This window comes from Eublepharis macularius, chromosome 12 (assembly GCF_028583425.1).
Source record: "Eublepharis macularius isolate TG4126 chromosome 12, MPM_Emac_v1.0, whole genome shotgun sequence".
Lineage (NCBI taxonomy): Eukaryota > Metazoa > Chordata > Lepidosauria > Squamata > Eublepharidae > Eublepharis > Eublepharis macularius.
The window spans coordinates 14,356,203-14,370,579 of record NC_072801.1 but is presented as its reverse complement, the minus strand read 5'-3'; the positions used below and the strand labels follow the sequence as shown (position 1 = coordinate 14,370,579).

Genomic DNA, 14,377 nt, shown 5'->3' with positions numbered 1-14,377 from the left:
TTTTAGTCATTGATAAGAGCTCTCTTCCATCACCCCTTTAAAGCCACCTACATTCACGGCTATCACCACATCCACTGACAGCGAACCCCAACATTTCATTACTTGGTTCTCAGGTCCTGAACTTAGGCTCCTTCTCATCTAGAGTTACAGGCCGGCCACAAGCCTGTTGGGGTTGGACATGGTTGGAAATGGCCAACCATGGCCATGGCCAACCATGGCCAACCCCAACAGGCCACAAGCCTGTTGGGGTTGGAAATGGACATGCAGCTGCAGTGGGAAGTCATGATAGGCACAAACCTGCGGTCTATCAAGGTTGGTCTTGTTGACTTTGACTGGCGGCAACTCTTGAGGGTCTCAGGCAGAGGCCCTTCACAGCATCCACTACCTGCTCCTTTTTAACTGGGCATACCGGGAACTAAACCTGGGACCTTCTGCACGTGAAACAGATGCTCTGCCACTGAGTCACAGCTCCTCCCATAACATACCTCATGAGCCCGTGAAACTACCTTACCCTGAGCGACAGCCTAGGTCTATCAAGGTCAGCATTGACTCCTCTCACCGGCTGCAGCTCTCTGGGGTCTCAGGGGGAGTCTCTTAGTTGGAGGAGCTGGAGACTGAACAGGGGCTCTTCCTGCATGCCAAACAGACGCTCCACCACCGCGCCTCAGTTCTTCCCCCATTTGCTGTGTTCCCTTGTGCCTCACTTCCCCCACTCCCCTTATGTGTGGCGTGTCTGAAAAAAATTCTTCATCTGGAAAGCCTTCTATCAAATTCCAAATTGTTGTGATGACGGAATGCTGGCACAAGCTGGAATTCTATGCCACTCTGTTTAGAATCCCCGTTTGTGGAGAGGAAACAAACCCCCGTTTCCCCCAGGCTCCTGAAATCAGATGTCATGGTGAACTGCAATTTGATTCAAGACTTCCCAGACCAAGAGGCTTTTTATCATGGCACATACTCAAGGGAATGAGGAGGGAATGCATGAGCACGGCAAACAAACCACATTCATGCACAACACGATCAGAGGATTGCTATGACATCTGGATGCTGCTGCAGAGAGAGAGAGAGTCAATTCTTACCAAGCAGGGGCTAAGGAAACTTCCATTCAAAGCATTTATATCCTACGCCCTCCTGTTTATTGATCCACAAGGTGGCTAACAAGAATCCCATAAAAACAAGAAGGCTACAACATCACCTGACACAGAAGCAGCACCGGAACCAAAAAACCGATAGACAGCAATTTTAAAAGGCAGTTGGAAGCACAGACCAATAAAGGCAGATCAAAGATAAGCCCAACCACGTACACAGGAGATAGCATGAAATTACTACCCCCACCTCAAAATCAATATACAAAGCCAGAGAAAAAGTGAGGGATCAAACAATATTTGATTCATGAGGAGGCCTGGATAAAATGTTTTGTCTTTAAACTCAACTCGCTCAATGCCAGGCAAGTAGCCAAAAAAGGCTATTTGCAGGCTGCTGAATTACGGCATTGCACAAAGTCTGAACTGACATATCATGGTTAGCGATTAGTTAGCAAACCACAGCTTGAAGCGGACTTGCAAACTCTGGTTGTGTGGGATTATCTGTATTGAAAAGCCATTGTGCTGCCATTCTTCTGCCTTTGGAGACTCCACTGCCACAGTACTGGAAGTGCTGAGCAGATGCAAAACGAAAGCTAGCAGCCCTAAGTGTGGCTTGCCTCCTTATTTGGAAAGTCAAAACATCGTTTGGGTTCTCAGCTGTGGTCAGTACAAATTACGGTTCAGTGCCATGTCTAAAAGTGAACCTCAGCCAAGCAGAGATCGCAGGCTGGAAACCTCCTCAGAACACGGGTTTATTTACTGGTGTGTGTGTGTGTGTGTGTGTTATGTGCTATCAAGTTTCCTCCGACCTATGGCGACCCTATGAATAAAAAACTTCAAAAACGTCCTATCATTAACAGACTTGCTCTACTGACTGATAGAGGCACATTACAGGTCCTGTGGACACAGCAGCATGCAAACCCAATAAATGCACTAGGGGGCAGCCTATGTCAACAGTCAGCAGCCCGAGCACTCTGCAAAGTGCTCAAGAACATCACAAGTTCATTTTCTTTTTTGAATCTTCAACTGTTTTCACTGGCTTCAGTGGGAAGCAATTCCAACAGTTGCCTAAACAGAAGCCAAACAGTCATCAGGATAGTAACTACTGAGATTAATTCCAGACGATGCCCTTGGGGAAAAGCGAACCGACCAAGCTTTTCCTGAGTGCATCATCTGACATTCATCTCCAGCACTGCACTGAATCCTTGGCATCTCCAGGGAAAGGGCCCCCAGGTAGCAGGTCGTGGGAAAGACCTTTCTCGGCCTGGAGACATTGGGACAGCCATTGCCAGCCCCAGCAGACATCCCTGATTCAAATGGTCTGACTTGGCACAAGGCCACTTCTTAGTGGTCCTTTTCCTCACAGCCTGACTCACTTCTGGACTTAGAGCAGGGCTGGGGGGAAATGCCCAGCCATCACTTCCTGCCAAGCAAATGGTGTGCTTTGGAAAGGCGGGCCCTATCAGCACCATCCTCTTTGAGGGGTCAGACCTGAGCGGCTTTTGGATAAGAGGAAAAGAATCCAGGTCATTTCCATCTTGGTTGACTTGCTCTCTCCTTACTGTCCCTTTAACTTTCTGCAACGCCAAGCCAGGCAGCCAGAAGCCAAAATAATGGACAGATGCAAGCATTTTCTAATCCTATTAATCGTTTAATTCAGGTTCAGTATGAGAACTAATATGAGGTGTTATCTGGAGCGGGTTTTCATGAGGTTAAGGACCAGGTCTCGGCTGCAAAGAAAAACGTGACTCAGGAATGGCCCAAAGGCAAGTGTGGAAGTGGGTATGGGTGAAAAAGGGAGCACCATCGAAGACGCAGGGATGCTCTCGAAGATGGAGCAGTCCAGATTTCAGGAGATCAGCAGAACATGACCTCAAAAGTGTCCGGGGGAGACAGAGGAGCCTTAGGATGCCACGATGCTTGGGAGATCCGTGGGGCAGACTGAACACAAAGCAAGGGGATCTGCTGCTGCTGCCACTAGCCTGCGTGTGCCCAGGGGAAGCGGCTACAGAGAACCTACTCGCTGCTCGTACACAATGGCTCTCAGTCACAGAGCTCTGCCACATCCAGCCCCTCAGTGAGCACCAGGGCATCTGAACAGCGACGGCTCCTTACCAGCAGTTCCCTAAGAGTCCTTGCAGGATGTCAGAGGGCCGGGGCGTCCGGAAGACGGACCACTTGACCGAACGGTCCTTGAAGATGCTGCAATTGATTTCATGAGGCCTCAGCCACTGCTTGACCCGCTGCTGGACGCTGTCCCCTTCAGGGAAGCCGACCGACTTGGGCCCAGGTGGGAAACTGTCATCCACGAAGTTGACCTTGTTCTGTGAACATCAAGGGGGGGGGGAAGGCATCAGCATCACAGCGCCACTGCGGTGGGTAATCAGCTTTACGCCAAAGGAGAGGCTTTCGGCAGGAACCTTGGAGCGTGGCTGGGAGCGCTTGCGCCCAGTCAGCATATTCCGGATCTCTAACGAGGCCAGAGCAGCACTAAGGGCTGCAGGCAAGTCACACAGGCTGCCCCTCACTTGGAACGCTTAAGCTGAGACAGGCAGCACTTGCCCAGCTATTCAAGTTCTGCATCAGACGGCTGGTTGATACAAATCAGTAGAATGAAGCGATGCAGCTTCTCCAGGGACTGCTGGGCGTCAAGGTTCCAGGCGGAGAAACCTAATGCTTGAAAATCCCCCTCCCTATGAAAGCACTCCCTGCCAACAGTAATTAGCATGCTGGGGATGGGGGGGGGGGAGGATGCCACTCAAATCTTGCTCTGAAATTCTGGTTTTCTATCTGCAGGGCTGGTTTTTTTTTTTTTTAATGCTTCGACATTTTACTCAAATGGGAGGGCTGCATTGTAGGGATGGGGTCTCAGGTGCTTCACTGACAAGTTGGGGATCATAGACTTCATCACCATTTTTGCCTCGTATATTATCTGCTGCTTTAAATATGTACTCCTATGTACAACCATCGCTCCATGCTGTCTAATGTTAGTCCTAGAATTGATTATGTTTTGCTTCGGTATCTCTGCTATGTCTTGGATCCTTGCTAATGCTATGTCTTTAAACGTGTATATCTTTACCTTATGGTATTGTATTGAAATGTACTTACTTGATACTGATTGTATTAACCTCATACTGTGTAATCCGCCTCGAGTCTCAGGGAGAAAGGCGGACTATAAATGACGCAAAATAAATAAATAAAATAAATAAATACACCTCCCAATCGTGGGCCGAACGGGTACGTTCCAGAAAAAAAACTTTTAAAATTGTTTGGTTCTGTCGACTGCCTAAACGAACATCGGGAATGTGTATTGTTTGTGCTAGGAGAAAAAAATGCAACTCCTGAGTCAAGGAAACTAAAATTCTGCACCTGAGGGTGAGGGAGCATCGTTGCTCAGTTTTGGGGAGAAAAACACTGCGCAGGTGCTCTGGGAAGACATGCGCCCCTAGTGGATTTAAAGCTGTAAAACCTCGCTGTTCGGCAGGCCTGCACATGCACAATCCCACGTTGGACTGCACAGGAAGATGGACAATGAATCATATGTAATTCCCCCCTTCTCCATTTTATCTTCACAACTACCCTATAAGGTAGGCTGAGAGAAAAATGACTGGGCTGTGACGGAATGTATTATCTGCGCCTCATTAAAGCTCTAAGACTGTCCAGTTCTTTAGCTTTATATTTTTCAAAATCTGGTGATATCCGAAACTCAAATGAGAGCTAGAAGCATATATTTTCTCTTGTAGTGAAACTGCCTCTTAGTACAATTTTTTGTGGATTCCTTTTGTTAGTTCTTTCTGCTAAGACACACAGAGACTTCCTTATAGATTTGAATCTTTAATCTTTATTAAAATAAACTCTAACTTTTTAAATTAAGCTAGATACTAAAATCTAAAGGCTTATTAAAACAAAACCACTAATCGTCGAACATATTCATGCAATAAAAACTAAACATCTCTCAACACTAGTAATGATTTTAAAAATCAGATCATACTCAAGTCTACTATGAAATGCACTGGATGCTCAATAAACACACAGATACAAATATTTCTCACCTATTATCTTCTTCATGAGATTTTCTTCATCAAAATCCTAATCTCTTATCTGGGCGACATCTTTTATACTAATTGATATAGCTATCCGTAAAGACATCATTAAGATCCTTCACATGTGACAATAATATGAAGATATGATTGGTCTTAGATTTAGCCGATTCTTCAGATTTTCAATCATGCGACATTCTACCAAAGCCAAATGGGATACTATGATGCAAGTGCATGATAAACTTCATAAATCTTTAAAAGCCGACAAAAAGTTAAGTGAGCAGATTGTTACTGGTCCGTTCTAGTCATTAAAGAATCATTCATCGACCACTGTCCGATTACTTTTAATTGGTTGTCAAAAGATAAAAGGAACAACTGTGTAGCACACAACCTGCTGACAAACAACACCGAAGTTTATACAAAGTTCACTAGAATATATGTAGATGGGTAGCCATGTTAGGCTGTTTGTAGCAGTAGAAAAGAACACGAGGCCAGGAACACCTGTAAGACTAACAACATTTGTGGTAGGGGAGGAGCTTTCGTGAGCCACAGATCACTTCTTCAGATACAGCGCTAGAATATATGTTTACAGCTAGAGTAGATTGTGATTTAATCCATATTCCCACTACAGGTCGAAGTAGGGATGTCAGCTCTCCTACTGCAGCGGGAGATGGCCCAGGCCTTCCTGCCTTGGAGCGGACCCCTGGCTGCTGCTGGGCTGATGGCTGTGGCAGCCTTCCTCTGTTCTGGGGCTCCTGGCTGCCTCTGGGCTGTGAACATGGCGGTGTCTAGGAACCAGTGGACACCGCCCTTTGCTTCGGCTTCCGTGCCAGTCGAGCCTGCCTGGCTGCTTGCTATGGAGGCCTCCCCTGCCTTCCTGCTGGCTCGGTTGTTGCTGCTGCAGGCTGCTGCAGCCTTCCTTGTCCCCCGGGGCTCTTCTGCAGCTGGGTGAGTACCCCAGCACGGAGCTGTTGGGGTGGGGAGCATTGGAGGGGGGGCGGGTTCCGAAGGCTGGTGCTGGCGCCGGACGAAACACCAAAGAACCCCGGGCAAAGACAATCCTGTTTCTTGTTAATTCTATCATTTGTACTGAGCTTCCAAAGAAGCAGCGACCCTCTCTCTCTGTAAGGCTGCAATGCTGGTCTGCTGATGGCCTCCTGCTTCGCTGACGCACAAAGGGACCAGCTGCTGTGTCGATGCACGGAGGAACTTTCTGCAAACTTACCCAGGAGTAAGTTCCCCCCTTGGGGCTTGCTCCATAACAAACATACACGGATTGCCCCTACCCTTCTGGTGTCTGCCTGTACTTTAATGCCCAGGCAGCAGCAGTCCTTCAAACTCCCCCCTCTGGCATTTTCCTGGAACGCCATCCCCCCCCCCCCACAAAGAGTTCCTCTCCCATTGGGCTGTCCTTAGCGTTCATTGTGTACCTAAGAGCACACGAACTTCAGCTGCATGACGGCCATCCCTTCTTCCCGCCAGCGATGTGGCTTGAACCCTTCCAATCTCTTCCAGTCTCGAAAGAGACCTTGGGGTCCTGTGGGAACTGGGGTTTGGAGAAGGTCCTGGAAGAGAATGCCCCCCAACATACAGGACCTCTTCTGCTTAGCGAGGCGTAACAGTGCCTTGTAAGAAGGCAGCCTGCTGGCACTGCACCACACTGCCTCTGGAGTCCAGAAGGGTTAACTTTCATTTACGAGATCGGCTTGATTTGGCTTCGGACTTTAATCACTGCAGGCCAGCAATGAAATCAAACCGCGCTCGGTAATTAATGCCATTGCGCCTGGTTTGTTACTCATGGTTTGTTACCCCCCGGGAGCGCCCTTTTCTGCAGAATGCCAAAAGGGACCAACAGGGCACCTTCCTCTGCTAATTATAGAGTGCTAATTACAGATACCTTGGCTCAACATTTGTACCGACATTATGCCATATTGGACCTAGGGCTTTTTTTCAGCTGGAGCGCGGTGGAACGGAGTTCCAGCACCTCTTGAAAATGGTCACATGGCTGGTGGCCCCGCCCCCTGGTCTCCAGATTAGATCACCCTCCGCATGGTGCAGTGTGGAGGGAAATCTAAACTCCCCTCTGCCTGGAGATCAGGGGTTGGGGCCACCGGCCATGTGACCATTTTCGCCGAGGGTGATTTAAATGTTAAAAAACTCCCCGCTTGTTCCAGCTGACCCAAAGTGATGTCATTGTGGGGTCTTGAGTTCCACCACCTCTTTTCCCAGAAAAAAAGCCCTGATTGAACCTATAGGATCAGGTCCTTAGTGGGGGATAAGGGAAGGGGGAAGGGAAGAGAAATGTCTGCTTTGGTCTTGGTGAGCATCGATCCCCAGGGCCCTGCCAGAGGGAGCTTTTCCCATAAAGATGGGGAGGGATGTCCACCGCCCCTTGCATTAAGACCTCTCCAGTTCTAAGGTCGCAAGAGCACAAAAGAAACTGATTACTTTGCTTAACTGGAAGTGGGGGAAGAAAGCACTTTTGGGGAGCACGCCACGCTTTCTTACCCCCCTTTCTCCTCTGAAATGCAATAGCACAGCACTGGAAAAGCAAAAGAGAGACAAGAAGCATAGAAGGGGACCTGCAGTGTTCATTTTCTATAAATGAACGTCCAAGGAGAAATGTGCAATAAACAAAGATGGTACACAAGGTTCCTTAAATGAGCTCAGATAATTAAGGAAAAACACAAACGAACCAGTGTGGTGTAGCAGAAGACATTTAGTTCAAAAACTGTTCATCTAAACAGCTCGATGATCTATTGTTTTAAATTTGCAAGCTGCCTCTGACAGGCTACCTGTAGAGGTGGCAAAAAATGTGAAAGGAAGGAAGGAAGGAAGTTCCCAGTTCAAACCAGATTGTGTGTGGAAGCTCACTGGGTGCCCTCAGGCCAGTCTCCATCACACAGGTTAGACTATCTTCCAGGGGTGTCATGACGATAAAGAAGAGAGGGAGCAAGAAAGAGAACCACGTATGTTGTCCTGAGCTCTTTGGAATTGGAGATAAAAATCTATTAAGATCAGACAAAGGTCCATCTAATCCAGCACTGAGTTTCCCACAGTGGCTAAAACCAAATGTCTGGGAAAGGATATAGCTGGGGACGAGGGTCTCCTTGTCCGTCCCCACCCCACACAACCGGTATTCTTTGGGACACTTCCTGTTAACATGGATTTCCTAGAACACTGAGATTTCCCAACAGACCTGCAGAAGCAATCAAGACCAGAATTGATTGCTACGCCAATCAACTCAGTTGGGTGATGTTAATGGGGCCACAGAAGTTGCGCTTATGACCCTCACATCGCCAGAGTCTTGAGTTCAAAAGGACTCCAAGACAGATGATTTGTGCAACTGTACAACCACCTGGCAACAGTTCTGCTCTCTGGTCAGAGTGCAACATTTTAATTCAACAGCATTACAAGCTACAGGGGCTGGTTGATCTGTTACTATCTCCTCAATACTGCAGGTGGAGGGCTGATACCAGAAGACTGGTGGGTTGCCTAAGGCCACCGAGTGATTTCCTTGCAGAGGCAATGTTTGAATGTTGAATGGGGGGCCTCCCGCTACAGAGCTTGGCCTCTTCACTGTTACTATAAAACTAGAAGAGTCGCTGTGTTGGGGCTCTTACAGCAAACTCCAGAAAGAATCTTGTAGCACTTTAAAGACTAAACCTATTTATTATGGTAGAAGCCAAGCTTTCGTGACATTGAGACTACTTCATCAGATGCATGAAGAGCATCCTTGGTTGGCAGATACATGTATGCACACACACAGGCGGAGAAGAAAAAACCCGTAAATGGTGAGGTCAAAAGGCAGCAAGAGGCTGCGACATTTCTACGCCAAACTCAAATGTTTGCAAGGAGAGCACAGTGTACATTTGTGACCACAGCAACAGGGGAAGTCATAATCAAGCAAATCTCACTAAGCGAGCGCAACACTTAAAAAGGCAAATCCTGCAACCAGAGGACATCATGGAAAACCAGCAGATTTGCATAATGTGCTTTGCGTAATGAAGTCTGCTCTTATGAGTCCTGGGGGAGGGATGGACCACCCTTGGCCAACAATGACTTTTGTGCAGCCCCTCCCTGCCATCTATCTGACTTCTACAATATCAGTAGCACTGCTGGTCCATTTCCCTGCCTAGCCTTGCAGCAATATGGACTAGAAACTTGCATTTTTAAAAAATCATGCCATCTTAACACACACAACCCCAAGTGCCAGGAACTCACCTCTTGACAGAAGGAGACAATATTTTCCCAGAGTGCCTTGGCCTCGCCCTCATCGGTCTGACGCCGCTTCTCCACGTGCATGCTCTCGCGGCGTCTGAGCAGCTTGGCACCCTTGTGTTGCGCCATGTAGCCCTGGGGTGTGTGGCAGGCAACACAGTGCTTGGCCTTGAGCTCATTCAGCAGGGTGCAGGCTGGGCAGGGCCACTGGCTGAGTGTCTCCGGGGTCGCTGGCAGCTGCAAGGGGAAGAGGCGGGCCACTTTGCGTGCCGAAGGGGCTTTGGAGCTGCATGCTGGGCAGGTACCCTTGTCTGAGCCGCACTCTGGGCACTTGGTGGCCAGCTCGTGTTCTTGGAAGCCGTGAAGCTTTGAGGAGCCACACACCTTGCACTTCTGAGAGGCAGTGGGGTTCTTCAAGGTGCATTTCGAACATGACCAGGTGGTGAAGTCAGGGCTGGATGGGCCGCAGGGAGTGAAGCGCACAGTGTCCCCGGTCAGGTCAATGGTGTCGCTGCCCTTCTGGTTGTTACAGGCGCCACATGTGCTGGTCCCTGATGCGTTGAGAAGGGAGCAGGAGTTGCATTTCCAGTGCGAGGGGCTCACGTCCATTTCTTCCTCCAGCGCGCTTAGCCGCTTGGTCGCCATCAGCTCTTGGAAGCGGATGGCCTTCTGCACGGGCGCGGGTGGGGAGGCGGGCTGGGAGGTATCGGGGGCTGGTGGTTGCAACTGTGGGGGCACCTCTCGGCGGCTGCGGGGAACAGGGTTGTTTTGGAGGCCAGGGGAGAAAAGGCTAAAGCTTGGCATCTTCTGGCTGTCCTGCTCTAGGGCGGTGGCACCCGGGTTGGCAATGGGATGGCTCTCTGTGGTCTCCATAGCGGAGCTGGGCTGAGGGGCGGTGGGAGTTATGTGGAAGCCAGCTGGAGCGATGACTTCAGGGACGACCAGCGCCTCTGGAGGGATCTTGGGCAGCGAGAGCTTGCGGGGCCCCCCACAGGCAGAGCAGGAGCTGGCCACAGGGGTGTTGTGGAGGGTGCAGCGCTGGCAAGCCCAGCCATCCTCCAGGGCCGCCTCCTCTGGGCTCTTTCCCCCAGAGTCCTCGCTGCCACTTTCCGCTTTGGAAATCTCCTCCTTACATGTCCCCTTGGGCTCCGCCAAGATAGTGGGCTTGGGCAAGACTCCGTTGATAACGGGCAGCGGGGAGCCCCCGGGGCCTGGCTCCGGGGTGAAGCCACACACCTCGCAGGTCTCTTTGCCCAGGTAGTTCCGGAATGTGCAGCGGGCGCAGGCCCATTTCTGCTCCTCCACGCTGAGGCGCAAGATGTGGTTGAGGTCAGGCTTCTGGCGGGGGGCCTCACAGATGGAGCACTGGCGCTGGCCCACGGGGTTCAGGAACGTGCAGCGCGTGCAGGACCATTCCCGCACAGTGGCCATAGAACCAGAAGAGTGGGTGTGGCTGCAAGGAAGAAAAAGGCCATTACTACACACAGCGAGGGCAGGCGGAGACAAAGAGGCCTGTGTTGCTGGGTTAACAAATCTGAGCATTCGTGCAGATTCCTTTTAAAATGCTCGCCGTGCTTCATGTGCATCACCCCTTGCAAAAAGAGTCTGCCAGCATTATTGCCTCTATATTGCTGCTAGGGCGGGGTGAGGTGGGCAGTGTGTCTGAAGCTAAGATTCAGGGAATTGCCTACAAGAATCTCAGGTTTACGTCTGAAACGAGAACTCCTACCTACTTTCTGAGCTGGCTTTCTGCCTCGCCAGTTGGGCAACAAATTGCCCCTTCCCGTTCGGAGTTGCTCTTTTCACCTGGTGGATTGGCTCCCTCAAACAGCAGGCTATTTTCTCTTCTGTGAACCCATCCAGGAGACACTGCTCCCAGGGACAATTAAGCTACTGCTGTTCGGCTCCCCACCCGCCACTTACTCATTCCGCTGTGAAGAAAAAGAGCCACGGTTGGAGGAGGATTCCACGTTCCTAGAAGCCAGCATCAAATTTTTAGGAGCTAAAACAGCACTGAGCCGAACAAATATTTCCAATAGAAACAAAAATCTCTCCCTCTGCTCTAATCTGCTTCCCTCTGTAGTTTTTTCAGCAGGGATGGAGGGAAAGGGTTGACAAGGAAGGGCTCAAACCCTTTAGTGGACAGATTTAGCCTATGGTCTGCCGGTTGCCAATCCCACACCCAAATGGAAAAAAAACATTTCTTACAGGCAAACAAAACCACCAGGCCGAATTGAGTTCAGATATCCGAAGGAAAGGGTTGGATGCTGTTCCACCTTACTTTGCCAGACTGTCCCCTCCCCAATACACACCCACCCATCACCCCCGAAAGGAAAGGAGAACCTAGACAGTTGCCTACGGCCCAGTTTCAGCAAGTGACTGAACTGTTCAGGCAGCAGCACTGCCGTAAGGTTCGCTGGGCAGCGCGGCATCGTCAAACTACAGTTCTGTGTCCTGCCAACAGCTCCAGGGTGTGTGGATGAACTGTGTCCCCAGAACCATAAGAAAGGAGTTTTAATTGGATTCGTTGGAGGGAGGGGAAGACAAAAAGGGAATTCTGGTTCTAATCAGAGCTAGCGATAGCTCTAAGCTTCCCTGCCTCAAGCGTGGCCGATTGGGACCAGCCGTGTGCTTGAGATTGCCCCATGTAGCCTGTTTCCTGGCACGGATGTACCCCTCGTCATTCTCCTTGTCATTGTATTCCCACATCTCCTCCTTCCTCTCCCATCTCCAGCTGCCCAATTATTTCAAACCCTTGGGATGCAGTTGTCCTAGTTGTAAGGACATTGCCCAGTGCACCCTGCCTGCTGTCTGCAAAGAAACAGCAGGAAAACCCCTGGGTGGTCCTCCCTGGTTGTGGAGGGACCCAGGCCTGGTAGCATCCTCAGCCTAGCTTGCATGCAGCCAAACAGGTCCGCCCCACACTGGAAAGCCACAGAGTGCTGAGCACAACCACACAAGAGCTTGTCAGTGGGTTTGCCTCTCAGCATCTATTGCTTTGGCACCTCTCACATCAATGGTGGCCAGAATGGAGTATTGCCTGCTCCTCTCAGGGTAACTTCAGGATAATGTACCTTACGGTTGCATTTTGCAAGCTGCAACTGGCCTGGGAAGGCCTGCGTCAAATGCCCCTTATTTTCTGAAATCCATACAAGCCATCTTACGGACATGTGTTGCACCCTAAGGGCCAAGCTACAAGTGATGAATGACACAGGTTGGACGCTTGTCAGCTTCCCTCAAGTTTGGATGGGAAATGTAGGCGTCCTGGTCTTGCAGCTTGGCTCTCCGACTGCTGTCCAATGGACGTTTCAACTGTCAGTTATCCAACATTTCGCCAAGCTGCCTACATTTCCCATCAAAACTTGAGGGAAGCTGACAAGTGTCCAACCTGTCATTTGTCACTTGTAGTTTGGCCCTAAGAGAGCCAGTTTGGCGTAGTGGCTAAGAGTGTGGGACTCTAATCTGGAGAGCCAGGTTTGATTCCCCACTCCTCCACTTGAAGCCAGCTGGGTGACCTTGGGCTAGTCACAGCTCTCTGGAGCTCTCTCAGCCCCACCCACCTCACAAGGTGTTTGTTGTGGGGATAATAACAACATACTTTGTAAACCGCTCTGAGTGGGCCTTAAGTTGTCCTGAAGGGTGGTGCATAAAATTGAATGTTGTTGTTGCTGTTGTTATTATTAATAATAAGATGGAAGGAAAGAATGGAAAGAGGGTGCACACTATGGTTTTATTCAGGGCTTTTTTCAGCTGGAACGCAGTGGAACGGAGTTCCGGCACCTCTTGAAAATGGCCACATGGCCGGTGGCCCCACCCCCTGATCTCCAGAGAGAGGGGAGTTTAGATTGCCCTCCGCGCCATGTGCGGAGGGCAATCTCAACTCCCCTCTGTCTGGAGATCAGGGGGTGGGGCTACCAGCCATGTGACCATTTTCTCCAAGGGCAACCCACTGAGTTCCACCACCTCTTTTCCCAGAAAAAAAGGCCTGGTTTCATTTGTCAAAAAGATCAAGGACAACAGACTGCGTTTTCCAAGTACAGGCTATTTTTCTGATGCTTAAGTTTCCCAACTAGGCAAAGCCTCTCTTGAACCCAAAGTAAAACTTGCAGTTTCCAGCGGCTTAGTGATCAAGGCTGTCCTTGCAATTCAGCTGACCTGACCCTCAGGTAGTGTCCATATGGTAAGATTTCTGAATTTGTATGCAAACATCGTCAACAGCCACAGAGATGAGTATTAATAGACACACAGCATCCCAAAACCTCAAGAGCTTTCCCAAGTTAGTTCCAACGCCACCATTCTCTCATTGACTGCAGGGCTTAAAACAGTCTCCAGACTCCTCAGGAACAAGGATAACTGGGAGCAGGATCTGGTCAACCAAGGGGTTCTGAGCTCTGGGCACAGTTCGGTCCAGGAGCACCGTTACCGCAGAAGTGTACCGGCCACGTGAAACAGAATGAGCAAAGTTCTCTCCTTAGCCCAGGGTTCATTGGGAGAAGCCCCGCTATAGGATCTCATGCAGTGATCTGGTTCAGTAGCTGGAATACGGGTCGCTAGCCTGATGCTTCTCCACTGTTGAGCTGCCTCCTTGTGGGCTTGCCACCTCTGCTACTCCTGCATGGTGGGGAGAGAACCTGGGAGGGGACTGGTGGAATCTGGCACTATGAAACTTGATCATCCCCCAGGAGGGTCTCTGGTTTGCTCCAGTTTTCCTTGGATAAGGAATCCACTCCTGGTTCTGCCTGGGGTGGGGTGGGGGGTCACAACAGCTACATCAGTAGGTGATTTGGGAAAATGAGAACCTGGAATTTCCAAGGCCACAGAAGAGGAATTGGGACTGCTCATAAGCTCTCAGCTCCTGCGCCACCCTCCTCCCACGAGTCAAGTATTCATACAAGCCACGGGCTCCTTCTGCTTTGAGTTTCAAATGTGCAGAAAACCCTACCCACGCCCATGATGAACAGAAGCCCACACGCGTCAGAGATTTAAAGCAAACTGTTTTCCTGTGGCCTCCGTGTTACGTTTCCTGCTGCA

The 14,377-nt window shown here is 50.0% G+C and overlaps 1 protein-coding gene across 1 annotated transcript in view; it reads right to left on the bottom strand.

Moving 5' to 3' along the window:
* Positions 1-14,377, bottom strand: part of CAPN15 (calpain 15) — a 110,510-nt gene that overhangs the window by 25,656 nt on the left and 70,477 nt on the right. The window contains exons 2-3 of the mRNA XM_054994942.1: positions 9,350-10,799; positions 3,201-3,409 (exon numbers count right to left, since the gene is read on the bottom strand). Of these exons, the coding sequence (XP_054850917.1) occupies positions 3,201-3,409; positions 9,350-10,777 (1,637 nt within the window). The 5' untranslated portion in view covers positions 10,778-10,799. The remainder of the gene's footprint in view (positions 1-3,200; positions 3,410-9,349; positions 10,800-14,377) is intronic.